At 43.5% G+C, this 17,411-nt stretch overlaps 2 protein-coding genes across 2 annotated transcripts in view; one reads left to right on the top strand and one right to left on the bottom strand.

The window, feature by feature from the left end:
* The window catches only part of PIGL (phosphatidylinositol glycan anchor biosynthesis class L), a 54,976-nt gene extending 41,583 nt beyond the window's left edge, over window positions 1–13,393 (top strand). The window contains exons 4-7 of the mRNA XM_019622038.2: window positions 776–843; window positions 8,762–8,793; window positions 12,315–12,448; window positions 12,803–13,393. Of these exons, the coding sequence (XP_019477583.1) occupies window positions 776–843; window positions 8,762–8,793; window positions 12,315–12,448; window positions 12,803–12,937 (369 nt within the window). The 3' untranslated portion in view covers window positions 12,938–13,393. The remainder of the gene's footprint in view (window positions 1–775; window positions 844–8,761; window positions 8,794–12,314; window positions 12,449–12,802) is intronic.
* Window positions 13,394–14,470: 1,077 nt separating this feature from the next.
* On the bottom strand, window positions 14,471–17,407 carry CENPV (centromere protein V; the record flags this gene model as incomplete). The annotated part of the gene is made up of 5 exons (XM_019621863.1): window positions 14,471–14,716; window positions 15,083–15,197; window positions 15,444–15,513; window positions 16,324–16,422; window positions 17,298–17,407. Coding segments are annotated over 5 exons (519 nt in total), but the record flags the coding sequence as incomplete, so codon positions are not given.
* Between the last annotated feature and the right edge of the window lie 4 nt (window positions 17,408–17,411).

Below are 17,411 nucleotides of genomic sequence, written 5' to 3' on the forward strand. Positions count from 1 at the left end.
GGTGGATGCTTTGCCCCAATACATTATTGAGTGGCTCTGAGGACTGGGAGCCAAGGGTATTCCATGCTTTGGCTAGCGACTTGTTAGTGCTACTTTCACATGTTATTTCTGCATTTAAAAAGTCCTCATTTCTCCCTGCAGAGAAGCAAAAAACAACATGCTCTTCTCATTCAGCTGACAGCCTGACTTGGTTGTACAAAGAAGGCAATCAGCTGATTCCTTTAAAAGCTTTATTCTCGTATCAGATTATCAACTATTGCTGTTGTGTGATGAAGTCTCATTGCAATCAGGACAGTAATGCCCAATTGTGTTGCTTTTATTAGAGCAGTCTGTCCTGAATCACAGCACAGCAAGCTTATAGTCTCACCCTGCAGTTCACAGGCATTCTGGTATGTTCTCAGATTCAGGAGAGAGTGATTCACAGAGCTGGACTACTTGGGACAAGAGCGAGTTTGCATGAGATTACTCTGAAAGTAACCTTTTGGCTACATAATAAGTAACAAGAGCATCCTGCCATTGGGAACGTGATACTTATCATTTCTCCCTTGTTTAAGCTATTAGACCATGTAGTTGTTTAGTTCCAGAGTGTCCTCACTTATTTGTTTAGTTGTGTTTCTGTAACTTGACTTCACGCACAAAGGCTACATTGTGCAACACAAAAACAACTCTTTGGAGACAATGGGCTGGGACAGTGCCGTGTTAGATGTCAAAGCTGGTTATTACATTGTCTCTTTATTCTTCAAAATGTTTACTGTTCTGTGGTTTTACTTTGCAGGTGGTAACTTTTGATGCAGGAGGAGTGAGTGGTCATGCTAACCACATTTCTCTCTACGCTGCTTTAAGGTACAGTGTTCTGCGTGCTTTGTTGGATGCCTCCCTGTAGTGTTGCAGAGGTGAACATGGTGTTTGTGTGTAAGCAGTTAATTACCAACTAGAGCCAAGAGTAGTATTAACTTTGTTTATACCTGTGTGCTGGGCCATGGGACATGATGCTATTTAGAGGAGCTCCTACAGTGTTGTAAATGACCCACAGCACCCTTTATTATTCCACCTGCTGGTGCTTTGCTAGTCTTCCTTTCACTGAGGCCTCTTTTTCTCTTCCCATTCTTGATCTCAGAGCAGTGACACATTCTTGCTCCTAGTGCAGTGTAGTGAATGCACTTGCACTGAAGTGTGCTTCAGATGGTTGCATTTCTGGTTTGAGGTGAGTATGTGAATAGATGCATGAGCTGGTGATAGTTGAATTTTGGAGAGGCCTGCACCATTGTTCAAGAGGATGTTGCTACTCCATCTGATTATCTGAATTTACTACTCTGGGCAAAGGATACTGCTCCTTCACTAAAGCTGTTCCTATTTACTAATCTTCCTAAGTCAGTTCATTGCTTTATCACTTTATTCTTTAAATTTTGAAAGCCTTTATCTCTGTGTTGTGATGTAGGAAGGATGCTAGACAAAAATCGCCCAATTTTTTCCTGGCAAGGCAGCTAATCATATTTTAACTGCTCATTCAGATTTCATTGTCCTAGAGTGATTTTCCCTTAGAGCCATCCCTGTCTTCTCCAGGCATGAGAAAAACTCTTTGCAAGTTTATCTTGTATTTTTAGCGCCCATTTGTTTTCTGAATCATCTGTGCAATTCAAGTAACTCTGGATCTCCAACATCTAGTCATTTTGCTTTCTTACTTGCTTGAAGAAAGCTACAGAGCCACATATCCCATACTGGGACCCACTAAGCTCCTCTGGGAAGATGCTGAGAATCTTTGATCCTATCTCATGGCTGGAACTCAGTGTTAGAGGAGATCGTGGCTTTTCCCAAGATCTTTTAAAATATCTTAACAGGAAGAAGGGAAGTGAAGTTAAAGTAAACAGTGCATTTGTTTGGACTAAGTGGTGAGATGCTTTCCAGCACAATGTTGCTTGAGGGGTGAGCAAAGGACAGAGGTTGATGGCTGATGCTTACATGTTTGCACAGAGGTAGCAGAGAGCTTTCAGCTACCTGGACCCTCAGTGTTTGCTCAGACAGTTTGCCATAGGGCTTGCAAATAGAAATAGAAGACAGGCTGTTGGATATCCCCCTATGTCCTGAAGAGATATAGGGAAAACAAGGTAGCAGCTGTATCAACTATTATCCCAATTGTGCTTTTGTGTTACTTTGTACCTGTCCAGAAATCACTTTCCCACCTTTGCATTGTAGGTTTCCTATGTATGCACAGGGGATTGTTAACCTTTTTCTTGTCCCAGAGTATCTTCCTGAGAAGTGTTCTTTATCTGGAGGCCTCTTGAGCCCGGATCTTTGCATTAGTCCTTAGCCTAAGCAGAATATTGCCCTGAGCTGATGAGGTGGTCTCACTTGTATCAGAATATATAAGCATATCTCATTAATTAAGGACCAGTTTGTCTCATCTCTTTTCTGGTCCTGAATCAGCAAAAATAAACATGGCAACTCAGTCATCTGTGTGTGGCAGGAGTGATGCTGTGGTCACTGAAAGGTTAATTTTATTTTTAGTGTCTTGCTTGCTCTCATTATTTTTCAGTTTGTGTCATGGAGGAAGTAGAGCGTGACTGTACCACTCCTGATTCTCAGTGCCCTGCTGAGTTCTTATATACTGGCTAGTTCAGGCAGCACCAGGAGCATTTGTGGGGCTTCTCACAATACCCCCTGCTAGCAGGGCTTTGCAGAGCAGAGGTTGCTGCCCCCAGGGCCCGAGTGCTACATGACAGCAAAAAGGCAAATGAACTCTCTTCTCTAGGTATCATGTGGAATGCGTTTATTTATTAGCCATCTTTAAATGAGGTCTGCAGGACTCTGCCTCCGCTATGACAGCAAGTGGAAAGGGTGAAGAAGAAGGCTGATGCAGCAACACTCAGCTCTTTTGGAAGCTCCCTGACTGTGGGAGACTGACTTTATGCCCACTAAAAGGTTGTTTGCTGCAAGAGCAGAGGTACAACAGGCCATGTGATCCATTCCACAGCTCCTTGCTTCAGGAGATACAAATTATTAAGCAGCTGCAAGGAGCACAACAGTTCAGGAAATGATCATAGCTCAGCATTATTTGCTAAGAATGTAAATAACCTTTCTAGGGTCTGGGATAGAAGTTATGTTCAGAAGAGCAGAACCTATTCAGAAGCAATGTTCCTTCCACTTGCACCAAATATCCTTGTGACACCCTGCAATGAGTCTAGATGCTGCTGTATACCTAGCCTTCAGATCTGTGAAATGCCAAGGTTTGAGAGTGGGTTTCTTCTTTTGCAAGGGAAAAATACTAAGAAAAAGAAAACACCCAAAAATAGGATGGGGGAGAAACACAAATTGCTATTTGATTTTTGTCTCCCCTGGGAGTATTTCAGTTCTGCCTTCCAGATTGAGGGGAAAAAAAAAAAATCAAAAAACATCAAAAGAAACAAAAAAAACCCCACAAACCAACACTATAGCAAAGAAGAGGGAATTGAATGCAATTCTCTGTAGCTCTGTTTCTTTCCCTGTGGCCTGGATTTGGCAACATAATTCTCCTTTATCCTCAAAGTAGGAGCTTTCCCTGTGGCCAAGACTGGACCCTGTACACACATTCACAGGGATGAACAGGTCTCAAGTGACATCAGGGCCACTTAATTCCCTTTCTTAGTACTTGGTCAGTCACTAAAGCACTACAGTAATAACCATGGTAAATAATACGTGACAGGAATATCTGAGAACCTCTCTTTCCTGCACTTTGAAATGACAGTGTTTGCACTGAGATCACATGTAATATCAAGGAGTTCTAGTTTTGCATGACTCATCTTGCATTTTGATTTTTATACAAGCCTTCTTGACTAGCAAATGGAGGGCTGTTGATTTTGTTATTTGCTTGCTTAAGGTGGGGAGAAATGGCTGCTGTGAGGGGGAGGAAGGACTGTAGCACTTGTTTTCTTCAGTGAGCAATCAAATCCATTTCATCCCAACTAGAACAGAAAAGAATAGTCCTTGTCTGCTTAGGGCAGAGCAAACTGAGTGGAAAATAGGAGCTACTATATTTAACCATGCATTATGTTGTTATAGCAACTGCATCCATAAAACTTATATCAACGATGCCATATAAAAAAGCTACATCAAAGAATCATTAGCTGAGCCTATTCTCATCAGTTCAATTTAGAAAAACACCTCTCAGTCTTTCAGGATGTTTCTTAACATCCATCAGCTCAGTGGTAGGTTGTAAATGAGACTGTGATATCGCTGCAAAAATGATATTTGGGAGCTTAATGCTTTATCTCTCTTGAGTTGATTGTGACACAGCTTGAGTGCCACCAATGCCTTTTTGCACTTAGGTGTCACAGCTTGACTTCTGAGTGCCCCATTTATGAATGCCATGGCACGTAGCACTGTGAGGGTGGATTGCACCAGGGTTTCCTGAAAGAGGAGGTCTGATTAAATGCCAGTTTCAAATAAGTGTATCAAAACAGTGATCAGCATTGTCCAGCCATATTCGGTAGGTACTGATTTCAAAAGCTGCCAACTGGATTACATCTCTACAGAGCACAGTTGTGCTTGTATTGATTTTCTAAGTTCAGGTCTTTAAGAACATGTTGAGCAAGAAGCTAGCTGTTTCTATGATAATTAGCTTGATGGTAGTGTATGGGTTCCCAACTACCGTTTTTATTGCAGGTCTTTTTGCAGTGCAGGTCTTTTTGCAGGGCTAGAATGGGATTCTGATCCCTCACTCCTTTTAAGCAGCTGTAGCCCACGTATTTCAAATGAGTGACATCTCATTTATGTTTTTAAAGCAGACTACAATCTTGTTATTTCCCTTGCTTTCTCCCAGTAAATCCTTCTTCCAAACCAACTATTGTTTGCTCCACCTTGGAAAAGGATTTTTTTTGTCATTGATGTGTATGGTTGGGATTCTTGAGGCCCTAACAGAGTTGTAGGGTTCCTGCAAAATAAAGAGGATTGGCGAAATAACAGGGTGCAATATCTTATGTTTCAATCTGTCTTTTAACAATCCAGCTCACTTCTGGTATTTTGTTTTAACGAACTCAAATGTCCTAAGTGATGGGAGAATTTGTGAATGGTAGCTGTGATTGGACCCAGACTCTGTCCTTAAAGTCAGGAAAGAAATGTCCTGTATTTTATCCTCTAAGTTTCTGTCCTTTCCCCTCAGATGACTGCCCATGCCTGGTATACATCAGTTTGGTATCTAGCTGGGTATTTCCTCCTAGATTTCATCTCATTCCTTAACATGACTAAGCTCATTCATCCCAGTGCCCTTCCACGTTCCTGGTGAGAGCCATTAAGGTAAGGTTGCACACAGGGCACTGTATTGTTGGTAGTCAGCAGGGATTCCCTTCCACCAAGAAGTTTTTTTTTTGTTTTTTTTTTTCCTGAAGAAACAGCCTCAAGGAATGTTCTTCCCAGTGTCACTAGACTGCTAGCAGCATGACTGGAGCAGTGACACTGCACATTCTTCTCCCAGTGCAGGGACCTAAGCACAGAGCCAAAGAGAAGCTCTGTCAACTGGAAAATCTCTGAATCGCTGCTTTTTTTTCTGAATGATGGAATCATCTTTTACCACTGTGATACACGTGAGTACAGAGTGTCTGAATAGTGTTTAAAAAGCTGCATGTTGTTACGTGGTGTAGTTCAGGGTGCATGGAAAGGCAGCCAGAAAGTCCAGTTAGGGAGGGAGGAGGCGTTCCAGGTAGTAAACATTCAACATCTGGCAAGTATATCCCTCTAATGTCTTGGTGATTCCTAGGAGACTAACTGTTCTTCCTCTTTCACATCTGTTTCATCAGATTAATTGGACAGATTAGAGGTAGGATCCTAAATGGAGCCCCAACGTATCTTTAAGACATCCATTCTTTTGCTGTGCTCTTGAAAACTGCATTTCCCCGGGGCTCTACAGCATCCAGCGTAGCACAGTGAAGGGTTTTACCTTTGGCACCAGGATCTAATTGGAGAGTGAAGTCACTGATTTCTGTGAACAATTTCTCACTGAAGAGAATGTTACCAAAGCTGTGGTCCACCCACCTGAACATCAGTCCCACTTCCAACCCAGGGGAGTTCTGTGTTCCCTGGGGCAGAGGCCCCAGCTCCATCTCAACTTATTCCTTCTTGCCTTAACAGGCTGGTATCGGGGTCTGTACTTTAGAGCTAGCCCACTTGCTTTGCTAACAGCTTTCATTGAAGTAGGCTGAATAAAGGATTTGGGAGCTGTCTCCATTCAGCAGTTTGCAGAATGGGGTTTGTTGGCCACTTCAGTTTTTCTGTTGAGCAATAGCTACAGACAGGAGTAGCTTTCAAAGCTGCTGGTCCTTGAGGGATGGTCCTTGCAGTGCAGAAATGGTGGATGCCATCACAAGTCTCATAGTATTTTGGAGCTCTTCTTTGCGGAGGGCTGCACTTTGTTTCAAATGTGGATCTGAAACCTACAACAGGTCTAACAGGGGGTGCAGTGAGAAGTACATTGAAATCAGCTGGCCTTTGGGATTTGGTGGGTGGATGGGAATGAGCTCTATATTTAAAAGAAAAGAATTTTTATAAAAAGGTCTCTTTGGAAGGAAAACACAAAAACACTGCTAAAAAAAGAGCCTGTTTGTGTTTGACTTGTCAAGATTTTATGCCAAACTCTTTCATTTCACCCAAACCACAGCAAGTCCAATCTATAAAACAGCATTCCCAAAATGGCAACAACAGACAGCTGCAACCTCTCCCCTACTTGGAAGTGTCCCATGGAGAAGCTTCAGCAGGGTGGAGATGGGAGCAAGAAGATTAATTTGGGGGAGGATTGGCTAGTTTTGTGAACATGTTGCTTCTCTCTCTCTCTTTCTGCAACCACGCAGTTCACTGCCAGCTCTAGCCTGAGAAATACAAATGAGCAAAGCTGCAATTCCTCTGCACCTGGGTGGAGTCCATTCTGAGAGCTCTGCACGGAGCTGAACTATTTGGCTCAGGACAAAAAGGATAAGGAAACGATCCGAGTTTCTCTGTGCCTGTTCTTCCAGATCAGTATCAAGTCTCTCTGGCTGCAGTGTTGAAGACCTTTCCTTAACCAAAATATGGAGTTTGTGTATCTCTGAGCCTTTACACAAACACAAGCCCCTTAATTTTCTGCTGGATCAAACTTTCCTTCCCTGCAGAAGGTGCCCCCTGCTCCTGCTGGAACATTTCCATATGAACTGGATCTCTCTTTGTTTCTGTTTCTAGTGGCCAGAAATGATGATTATTAGTTCACTCTTGGAGCAGCTCTTCACAACCTTTAACTTGCTGTCAGCTAGTGCTTTGACAATCTCTCAATACAGCAGCAGCACACCCAGAACAGGCACTAGGACTTGGAATAGGTAGCCAAATTTCCCACCCCTCACTGCTTTCTCTCTTCAAGTTTATTTTAAAATAAGTTCCCACCCTGCTAGCTTTACCGAGTGCTGAATCACCACTTTGGGTGGCCAGATTCTAGCTGGAGGGGAAGAAACTTCTGGCAGAAGAGCAGAGCACGCATTAATGGAGATATTTAAACCTTTCCCTTGCCTCTGAAAAATTGCTGGTAGTGTTTATGGAGCAACATTGACAATCTTGGTCTGTACAGTAGGACTTGAGTAGCGGGGTGTAAGAGGGCTAAGCCAATATTACAGGACCACTGTTTAGTAGAAAATGGTGTTGCTTGTTGATCTTTGGCTCCGGAGGAGACCATTGGCAAGAGAATCTATTTAAGGCATATGTCTTCTGATTGCTGTTTGAGTTCTGCCATGACCTGCATTTCTGGCTTGGCTTTTGCTTTGAATTGCTTTGGCTATTCATATTTCAGTGCTTCCTATTTTGTCTACTCCCGTGTAGCTAATCCTTTTCCTTGAACTTAACCAACAGCCAGAGATAATCCTAGTTTGAAAGTGACTGGAGAAACATAACAGTTTACATATAATGTATGTTTTATCCTGGCTGATTTACACATGAACTGTCATGTTGTCCTTTGTTAAATACACCACTATAAGACGATAACAATCTTTTTAAATATTACACAGGGTTAAATAACTTTTTTTTTTATTTCCTTTCTCTTTTTGGCAAATGTTCCATTGTTTGGGTATCTTTTTCTAATGGAAGAGCAAGCCTGGGTGTGGGACAGCTCTGAGTGCCATCTGCTGGAGACCTGCTTCCTCCCATCCCTTTGATGGGCCAAATCTGGAGGCATTCAAATGGTGATGCGAGCATAGGTGTTCTGTCACCATGAACAATGGGCCAGAGCAGAAAAAAGTTGTCCCCTCATTCTATTCCAAAGGACTTGTTTTTGTCACAGAAATTTCCCAGGTAAAAGTCATGAACAGATCGAAGTCTTATTGAGCAACAAGTTGGAGAAAATTCTTGGCCCCAGTGCCAGCACTGGTTAGAAAGAATGAAGTTGGTCCCCAAGCAGGAGCTGTCAGAGCTGTCAGCTATGTTCCTGGTCAGCAGACAGACACCTGTAAGAGCAAATGCCATCAAAGGTAGATAACCTTTGGCAGCTTCCTACCGTTTCCCTTAGTGCAACAGAATTTTGAGAATGAATTGGATTTATGGAACTTATTTGTGCTGTGTCCCCAGCAGCCAGCATAGAAAAGAAATGGCAGATTAACGTGGGGATTGAGGCTTACTAGTGCCTGACATACACCTCCAGCGTCTGCTCCTTAATTTCTTTTAAGATCAACTGCTGTAAATGTGTATTAAGAGAAAGGGGTTAATACAGAGTCCATGTCTATAACATCAATATTTGATTAACTTCGTTATTGTTTACCTACATGTATCTCTTCATTCACAGGTACCTGCATTCAGAGAGGAAGTTACCTGAAGGTATGTCACACAAAACAGCCATGACTCTGCACACATTAGGCAATCTTTCACATGCGTGTTCTGTCCAGGGCTTCATCTGCCAAACTCGCCTCTATTTGAAATGCAAATGAAACCCACAACTGAACCCTTTCTTGTTCTTTTATCTCCCTGCAGCCTCTCACCAGCTAAGTCTCCTCTGCAGTCACTTTCCTGTCTGGTTTGGGGAGCTTATGCCTTTCCTGTCATTTGGGGTTGTCCTGAATCAGTGGTGTGACTTGGTGTCTGCTCTGTGATTCTTGTGGTCTTGCTTGAATATAAGGGCAAAATCAGTTTTATTCCCTGATAGTAGCACGTTGCAGACCAAGATCTAGTGGAGAGAGCTGGGGCCAAGATGGCAAAATGCCCTATAACTGAGCTCTCACTCTAGTCTCTTCAATTCTGCCATCTAAGAAAAATAGCATTAATGCCAACTCCTTTCCTAGGAATTCTGAGATAACAGCAAAGAGCTGCCTATGTGCTGTATGCAGTACAGAGAAAGAACAAGGAACTGCAGGGGTAGATGTTGCTGCTAGACGTCAGGTATTTTCTAGACCAAACCAGCTCCATGCTCAGTTCATGCTGGTTTAGACATGGACATTAGATATAATGTGGTCCTGAATAGACTGGATGGGCTGTGCCTCAAATTGGTTCAGGTTTGAAACAGACCCACATATAGATAGCATTTCCATTTCTCCAGCAGCATCATGAAACTCCTGAAGCTATATAAAAGCCTTGCTGCTCTGATTACATCACATCTGACATGACCTACAAATGCCAAAGGAACGGGGAGCTCCCATGCTGCTGCTTACGCTAAGCCTTTCCAAATATAGTTCCAGTCTCATTGAAATTCCTGGTATTTATAATTTGATCTGGCAGGCGTGCAGGGCTGTGCATCAGAGGGGCTTAATGAAACAAGAGTGATGCTGGGATTGAGGCTGTGTGGATAGAGCTGACAAGCATGTTCAGGCCATGGAAATGTCCTGCTCTGCTGTTGGTAAGAGGGAAATATTTGCGGGTGAACCCATGTAAGCTCATGTGATCAGAGAATCCAGAGAAAATCTCTCTGCAAATGCAAAAGCCAGCTAAGCCTTGCATTGCCTCACTGATATGCAAATGAGCACCCTAAATATCCTGCTTTGCTTTCTAATGCCCTTAGCCAGCATAAAGACAGTAGGCTTTTTATAATCTGTAATCAAGTTGTCCAGGCCAGGCGCAAGCACGTAGGCTTGTTTCTAGAAGCCAAGACAGCCCCAATTGCTGGCCCTGTCCAGCTTTAACCATCACTCTTTCAAAAGAATTGGTGTGCTGATGTCTGTCAGGAGCAGTGCAAGCCCTTAGCATGCGTAGATCTGCTAATAATCTCATTCTAGGCATACTTGCTGCATAAGCAATTTGAAAGTAGAAAGCCAAGCCAAACAGGCTTTATGCGCTTCTATTCTAGGTCTAATCCACTAGCTATATTGATCTTGCCCTTTCTGCCAACCTAGAGAGGTTGTATTACACTGTTAATCCTGTCCTGCCCAGGTCACAGGCACAACAGGCTCTGAAAAGCTTCACCTGCTGGTGTCATAGGAGTAGACTCATCAATGGCAGCACTTCTCTTACCCTGCTTGGCAGGGTGCAGTCTGTTTCTCTCAATCCTTTTCCATCTCTCACTGAACTGTACATTCCTTCCCTGCTTCGCTTCATCTCACATTCCCATGCAGAGCAGCCCTTGCTGTCAGCATGTGGAGATCCTTGTCATATCACTGACACAGAAGGCTCTTACAGTGCCCTTCATGTTGTGAAGCTTGAATGCCCACGGCTTTGCCTGATCTGACCGATGGGGGCCCAGGAGGCCCAAGTGATGAATGTCAAATATTGAGTTTGGTTGCAGCTGTTTGGGGACCTTACTGCTGAGATTTGGGGAGTAGCAGGAACAGAACCTGCAGGCTTTGCTGTTCTGAGGAAGAGGGCTGGTGCATTCTGGAGTTAAAAAGAGCACAGATTTGCTACTTGGAAACAAGAAATGTCTTTAGTGCCAAGTAAAAGCTGTCAGGGCACTTCTGCATGGAGCAGCAACACACTTGTCACTGCAAGCATCCTTCGTGACAGCAGGCTGAAACCTTATGGCAGCTAAACAGCAACTGCTCAGTCTGTGACGTGTCAGGGAGGACTGTGAGCAGCCGGGCTATCAGGAGGTGACACAGGCCACCCGGTCACCCAGCTGCCTGCGTTCCTGCACGTCCCAGGGCCGCGCTGCAGGGAACTTGGCACTGCTGTCGGTCCTCTCAGACAGCATTGCACAGCTGCAGCTCCGCAGGGACCCACACGGTGACCTTGCAAGGTTGAGCAGCCGAGGCTGCAGCAGGAAGCAGCAACGTGGCACGGCAATGACACGGTTCTGACCACAGGGCCACCAGCACTGTAGGTGCTTGCAGTGACCCAGCCAGGCTGTGCGTTTGCAGCTGCCTCGGGCCGCCATCTGCCGGCAGCTGCAGGAGGGCTTTGCTCCTTTTTTTTAAAGGAGAGAGGAAAGAAAGGGATTGAAAGGTAAGGAAATGTTTTGGAGTTGATCAGGGCTGCCATTGTGAGCTTCGGCTGAATTAAAGCAAGACTCGTTGCAGCAAAGTGAGCATGTCGCTAAAATGAGCCATTATGCAGCCTCTGTAGCAATTCAGCATTGTTCTTTGTCTCATTGGAAATCTAATGGCATATCTGACTGCATGTCTACGCAGCAACTTTGGCCTTTCCTGTTGGACTACAGTGCAGCATCTAAAGTGTGGAGCATGATCACAGCAGGTTCTGAGCCCTGAGAAATCCCAAAGCAGCTCTGAGCTCATCAGTGAAGACAATTTAAACATAGTTTAAAAAAAATAATAGAAATTAAAAAGCAATTAATCTTTGAGTTCAGAGGTCTCTTCAAAATTGGGGGGGAAAAAAAACCCTAGTCAATATAATCTTTATACACTCCCTTCATCATGAATACCTGAGCAATGAATTCTAGAACTCTGAATTGTAACTGCCACCCTGAGTCAATGTTTGATACAACCATTCCTGAATCTTGTTATTTTTTTTTCCTGTAAGTAAGAAGTGGAGTGGAAAGAGGAAATCTTGTTTTTGTTGATGAACCAGAGACAGCTATTTTAAATTTCCATTATATCAGGCATGTCCAACCTGCAGCCTGCTTACCAGGGAGAAGCAGCCTTCCCTTCACAGTCACGCCTTGTGGCATTGCTTTTTGTCACTACATACATTTGTGAACAGCTGTTTTCAAGGACAAAGCACAGGAAGAGTAAAATTTCATCAAAAATCTGACAAATGCTGTGAGAGCTCACTGAGAACTGCAGCCACTGCCATTGAACCAGGCTGATGTGTTACTTCCACAAAAACAAGGTCACATATCCCTTTTGTGCAAAAAAGAACAGTACAGGGGAATCTGCAAAGACCTGCTGAGCCGGGAGAGATGGGTACCTTACAACAGTTCTGTTGTTCTGAAATATCTATCCCCCTTTTCTGCCTAGGGTGCCGTGTGCTCGTCCTTGAGTCAGTAAATCTCCTGCGGAAGTACATCTCCATCCTGGATGTGCCCCTTTCCTGCCTCCTGCCCAGAGATGCACTCTTCATACTCACAGAAGAAGAGACTCAGCAAGCCAGGGTGAGACTCTTTGTATTTGCTTAACCTGTTTGAATAACTCATAATCATTGTGAAGGCTCTGATCAGAAGATTCAGGTCATCATCACAGAGAGCTTCACAGATAATTATATCTGTAGCTTATAAATGCCAGTAGTGAACAGTCTTCAGTGATTTGTGAAATATGAATGGATGAATTGCTTTGCTTCACGTGCTGTGTAGATGGTAGGACAGCTCAGAGATCATCTGTAGTCATAGTGCATTGAATTTTGAATTTTACAATGTCCAGGACATCAAGTGTAGGAGGACACTGAAAACTGCAGTCATATTAGGTCAGGAAGGTTTTTGTAATGGTTTCTCTACTGTTTTTCCTTGTAGAGAGCCATGCAGTGTCATCACAGCCAGCTCCTCTGGTTTCGCCGCATCTATATGCTTTTCTCACGTTATGTGGTGATCAACTCACTCCGCCTTCTAGAAAAGACAACGCTTACAACTCAGGGAGTAAAAAATTGAGCCAAAAAAAAGACTGTGCCAGGACAACCTCCAAAGAAACCCCAACTGTTAGACACTCAAGAGAACAGGATTCTCTCTGTGTAGTGTTCTTTCAGATTACAAAAAGCAGGTTGTATATAAACTTTCTTCTGAATCTTGTTGCCCGATACATTGAGATGAAGAGGGTTTAACAGCACTATTTTCTCACTGTAGAAGCTTAAATAGGATATGAAAATTGAATTAACCTAATAAGGAGTCAAAAGAAGGAGTACTCTGCTAGAGAAGGTATGGCACAAGCTATTTTTCCTCTGGACACAGTTATGAAGACAGACTCGGAACTTTATCTCTTGGTACTTTTGTAAAATCCAAATATTAGGAGTGACTTTTATAAGATGTTCTATCTTCACAAAAGTTAAAATAAGATAAAATCAGAACTTTAAAAAGCCAAAGCTTATGAATAAAGCATCAGAAAGTATACGTTTTTTTCTAATTGCACTGATCTTTGCTGCTACTGCTGCTGCTTTGAGATGTGTTGTGTTGCAGGCTCCCCTTTCCCAGAGCATCCCTCATGAAACACAAGCATTTCTTCTTGCTTCAGAACATGGGGCTTGAGATCAACTCAAAAGAATCTCAACAGGATCTAAGAATGACTTGGAAGAGGCTGTAACTAAGTCTTTTGTAGAACACATGGAGACAAAAATAGCAAGCAGTGTTTCAAAAGTTGTTCCACTTATGTGAAAGATATCTGCAGGAGTTAAAGATCCTCACCCTTTGTGTTAAAAAGTAAGTGAAGATGTCAGCTTTCAGTGATTAATTCCTTAGGATACACAGATTTTAAGAATGATTTGGGATTCTGTGGGTTACATTGTGGCGAAGTCAGCAATACTCCATGTTTCTGTACGCCTTTGCACTCATTAATGTGGGCTTGTATCTGCTGGCACATCTTCCCTGCATCTGCACTGCTAGGCAGTGTGCAGTCAAGATGAGAACTTAAATTGCCAGATCATGATGTGCTGCTGTGAGCACATCCTGCTCAAGACAACAGATGAGTTCTTGGTTGTACTCGAGCACGTGTCCACTGTTACAAGAGTATGACTGCTGAATTCAGTTTGCTGGCCATGTGTCAGTGCCTAAGCATATGCCAACTCAGCTTTAAAACCATAAGCAAGTCCAGGCTTAAGCAAATCAGTACTTCTAATCACATGGATAACTTCAGTGGTCCCTCTACTGCATACATTTAAGCACCTGTATAAATGCTTTACTGAACCTGAGCCTAGTAAGCTCTTTCAAAACCCCTTTAACTCTCAATCCATTGTAAGTTCACTGAAGTTATTGGAGAAAAAACAGCATAAGCTAGTTCTTTGTCCTACGCAAGAGGTTATCTTATATAGGACACTTTATATAGGACATTTTTGTTAGCCAGACTTCATTATTTTTAAAACTTTGCTCTGTTTATTGTGATTAAGCTCTACCATAGCTAAGTGTGAATTACCAAGGTACCAGTCCTGGGGTGGTTTATTGAATAGAAGTAGCTTTAAAACTCAGAGTCACAAATGAATGGCACAGGCAGAATAGAAATATTTATTTAAGAAACAGAAAGATAGCAACAACACTCAGAAATGCCCAGACTACAGTTCCATGGCAGTCCTCCAAGTTCAGCTGTTAGAAAGGTATGTCAGGGTTTTGACATGTCTCTGATGGTCTTATGTTCCTTCACTGCCTTCTCCCATTCTTTGCCATTGATATCCTCTGTAACAATGCTGTGCACAGTGCCATCATCCAGACAATGGGGAGCTATCCCTGAAGAAAAAGAGAGTACACAGAAACCTGCTAAAGAGTAGAAGATAGATGTACCTCTGTGCTCTGCAGATGGGGCACCTCAGAGATTGTCAGTGAATGCTGTCAGTTCAGCTACTGTTATAAGGCTGGAGAGTCTAGATGAGAAAATTGTCATGGGTGGAAGCTCACAAGTCACAGGTAAGGCTATTTCATGTGGAGGAGCCACAGGTTCAGGCTACAGCTCTAGATGTTTAGTAATTTAGGAAAAAACTGAAAACGTGCTGCTCTCTGCTCTCACACTAGCAATCAGTGGAGTCTCCCATCCAAGATTTGCTTGGTGGTCAACTTTTGCTACCACAGTTTGCCAGATTTTCTCTTTTTACCTACCATAGCCATCTGGATTAGAGCGAGGAGTGTAAAAGCTCTGCACGCCACAGGTCTTGCAGAATGTGTGCTGGGCACGATGTGTGTTGAAGGTGTATGTTGTCAAATTATCAGCACCCTAAGCAGAAATAAAAAGCAATGTAGATTTCCCACATAAATAGGTGTATTAATTACTTTCTATGAACTTGTAGCTAAGACATAAAATTTAAAAATACCACTTTCTTGTCTCTACTTGAAATACAGAATTAGGGCAAGAAAACTGGGAACCGCTTGCATCTTTTACAATAATAATAGATTCTATGGATTAGGTAATTTCTTTCTAGTTAGTGTTTGTGGCCAGGCTCTTACTGCATTCTTACTCTACCTTCAGCAGCTTGAAACGTGAAGCTGGGACAATGAAGTGTCTGTTCTGCTTCTTTGTGCAAATGCTGCAACTGTAAAAGAAAGAGAAGACCTTTCTAAAAACAGCAGATGAGTTGTAATACAGGAATCAGATCAGAACTAGCTCAGACCTCTCGATGACAGAAATTCCACTACGAGCTAAAATGTTTCATTAGCCTCAAAGAGGTAAGTGACAAAAGTGGACTCACACATATCAGTAGCGTTTGCTAAGCACGCCCATGAGACAGACTGACCCTATGCAGATAAGCAATAACACATTCACCTCTAGCAAGCATTATATGCCTTTTTTCTACATATTCAACTTTCAGTAGACATACCAAGGACTAGCCTGAGAAATGCATTTAATCTCTCAGATCAGTATGCCAGCTTTTCTAACATTAATTAACTGGCAAACAAGAAAGTGAGATTCAAAGGTTACCCGTGAGCTGGAAGCAAACTAGTTGCAAGTGAGGGAAACACTGTTGAAATCAGACACTGCTGTAGTTTGCACTTGTGGTCAGAAATGTAACATTTACTGGAGCAGACCAAGTTAAAAGGGGATTGATGTGCTTTGGGCACGTTGTCCTTGAAGGAAACATAAAGCAGGCCACTGAGCACCTGTAGTCATTAGACCTTTCCCAACACTTTCTGCATGAGCACAGATGAGGGGATCTGAAGTCCTGCCCACCAGTGCATCATCTGCACTGATTCCCACATTGGATCAGCACATAATCAGGCATATACCCTATGGAAACAGAGCAGAGGATACTCTCCAGTTTTATTACAGTCTTTTCTCTATGACATTGACTGGAAAAGCACATGAGCTCTTATTCATTTTTGAGAACAGGAAACCAAAAACTCACTTGCAGTTAAAAACATGCAGGTCTGCTGAAGCCCAGACCTCAAAGCGGATGGCTCCGCAGTGACAGCCTCCCGTGTGTTTGACCAGACCTCTGTGCTCACTGGAGAGAGAAGCAACAGACAGGTTATGTGAGCATAGATTTTTACGTTGGCCAAGGAAACATCTAGGCTACATTAAACAGTTTTGCTTTGAGCACTTGCAATACATCTTTAAAAAAGTATCTCCTGAAATGTATTTGAATAAAGTGCTCCCGAGTGAAGTAGAGAATGAATTGTCTTCTGCACTTATTGCATTTTTGATTTTATTAAAACAGCAAAAGGAAAGAACTACAGTTCAAGTAGAGTGTACTCTGCTTGAGTACAGAAGGTGTGCTCCCCTGCCGTGGCCCAGGCCAGCAAAATGTTACAGCACTGGCCGTGTCCAGGGATGATAGAAAGTGGTGTTCTCACAGTGCAGCCCTCTTGGAGCTGGGAAATGGCTTTTCCCACGTTTTTCCCCCGCGGCTGCTCCAGCTCTAATACTTCTCCTTGTAAAAGCTGGGAGCAGCAGAGATAAGTGCATTCCACACCGTATTGAAACATTTTATTTTGCATTTTAATTGTAGGGGAACTTTACGATGAAGGAATCTCTGAGCTTCTCCCTCTCCCCCAGGGTGCATCCATAGCAACTCTGCAGAATGAGAGTCAAAAACTAAAAGCAGAGGAAAACCCATTTCCTTCCAAATTTCCACTCCCACGGGCAGTTACTGATTACAGCCCGACGATGATGTGCCGTGGACCGAAAGAGCACAGGAGCTGGGTGCGGATTTAGGTGAGCCTCGGCTCGCGCGCGAGGGAATGCAATCCCCAAAGGCATTTGCGACCGAGGAGCCGTGAATTAGCCTAAAAAGCCACTTTGTGCGGGAGGACCCACCCCCTCCCCGGGCCCGTGTTCACTGCTGTGCAAGCGATGGGATCTGACCCGTCCCGTACTCACTAGGCGTCCAGCAGCAGCCGCGCCGCTTCCTCGCAGCTCAGCCGGTGCCGCTCCTGGAAGGCGGCCCAGCGCTCGCTCTGCGCCCCTAGATCGAACGTACCGGCGGGCAGAGCC

Source organism: Meleagris gallopavo, chromosome 21 (genome assembly GCF_000146605.3).
Source record: "Meleagris gallopavo isolate NT-WF06-2002-E0010 breed Aviagen turkey brand Nicholas breeding stock chromosome 21, Turkey_5.1, whole genome shotgun sequence".
Taxonomy (NCBI): domain Eukaryota; kingdom Metazoa; phylum Chordata; class Aves; order Galliformes; family Phasianidae; genus Meleagris; species Meleagris gallopavo.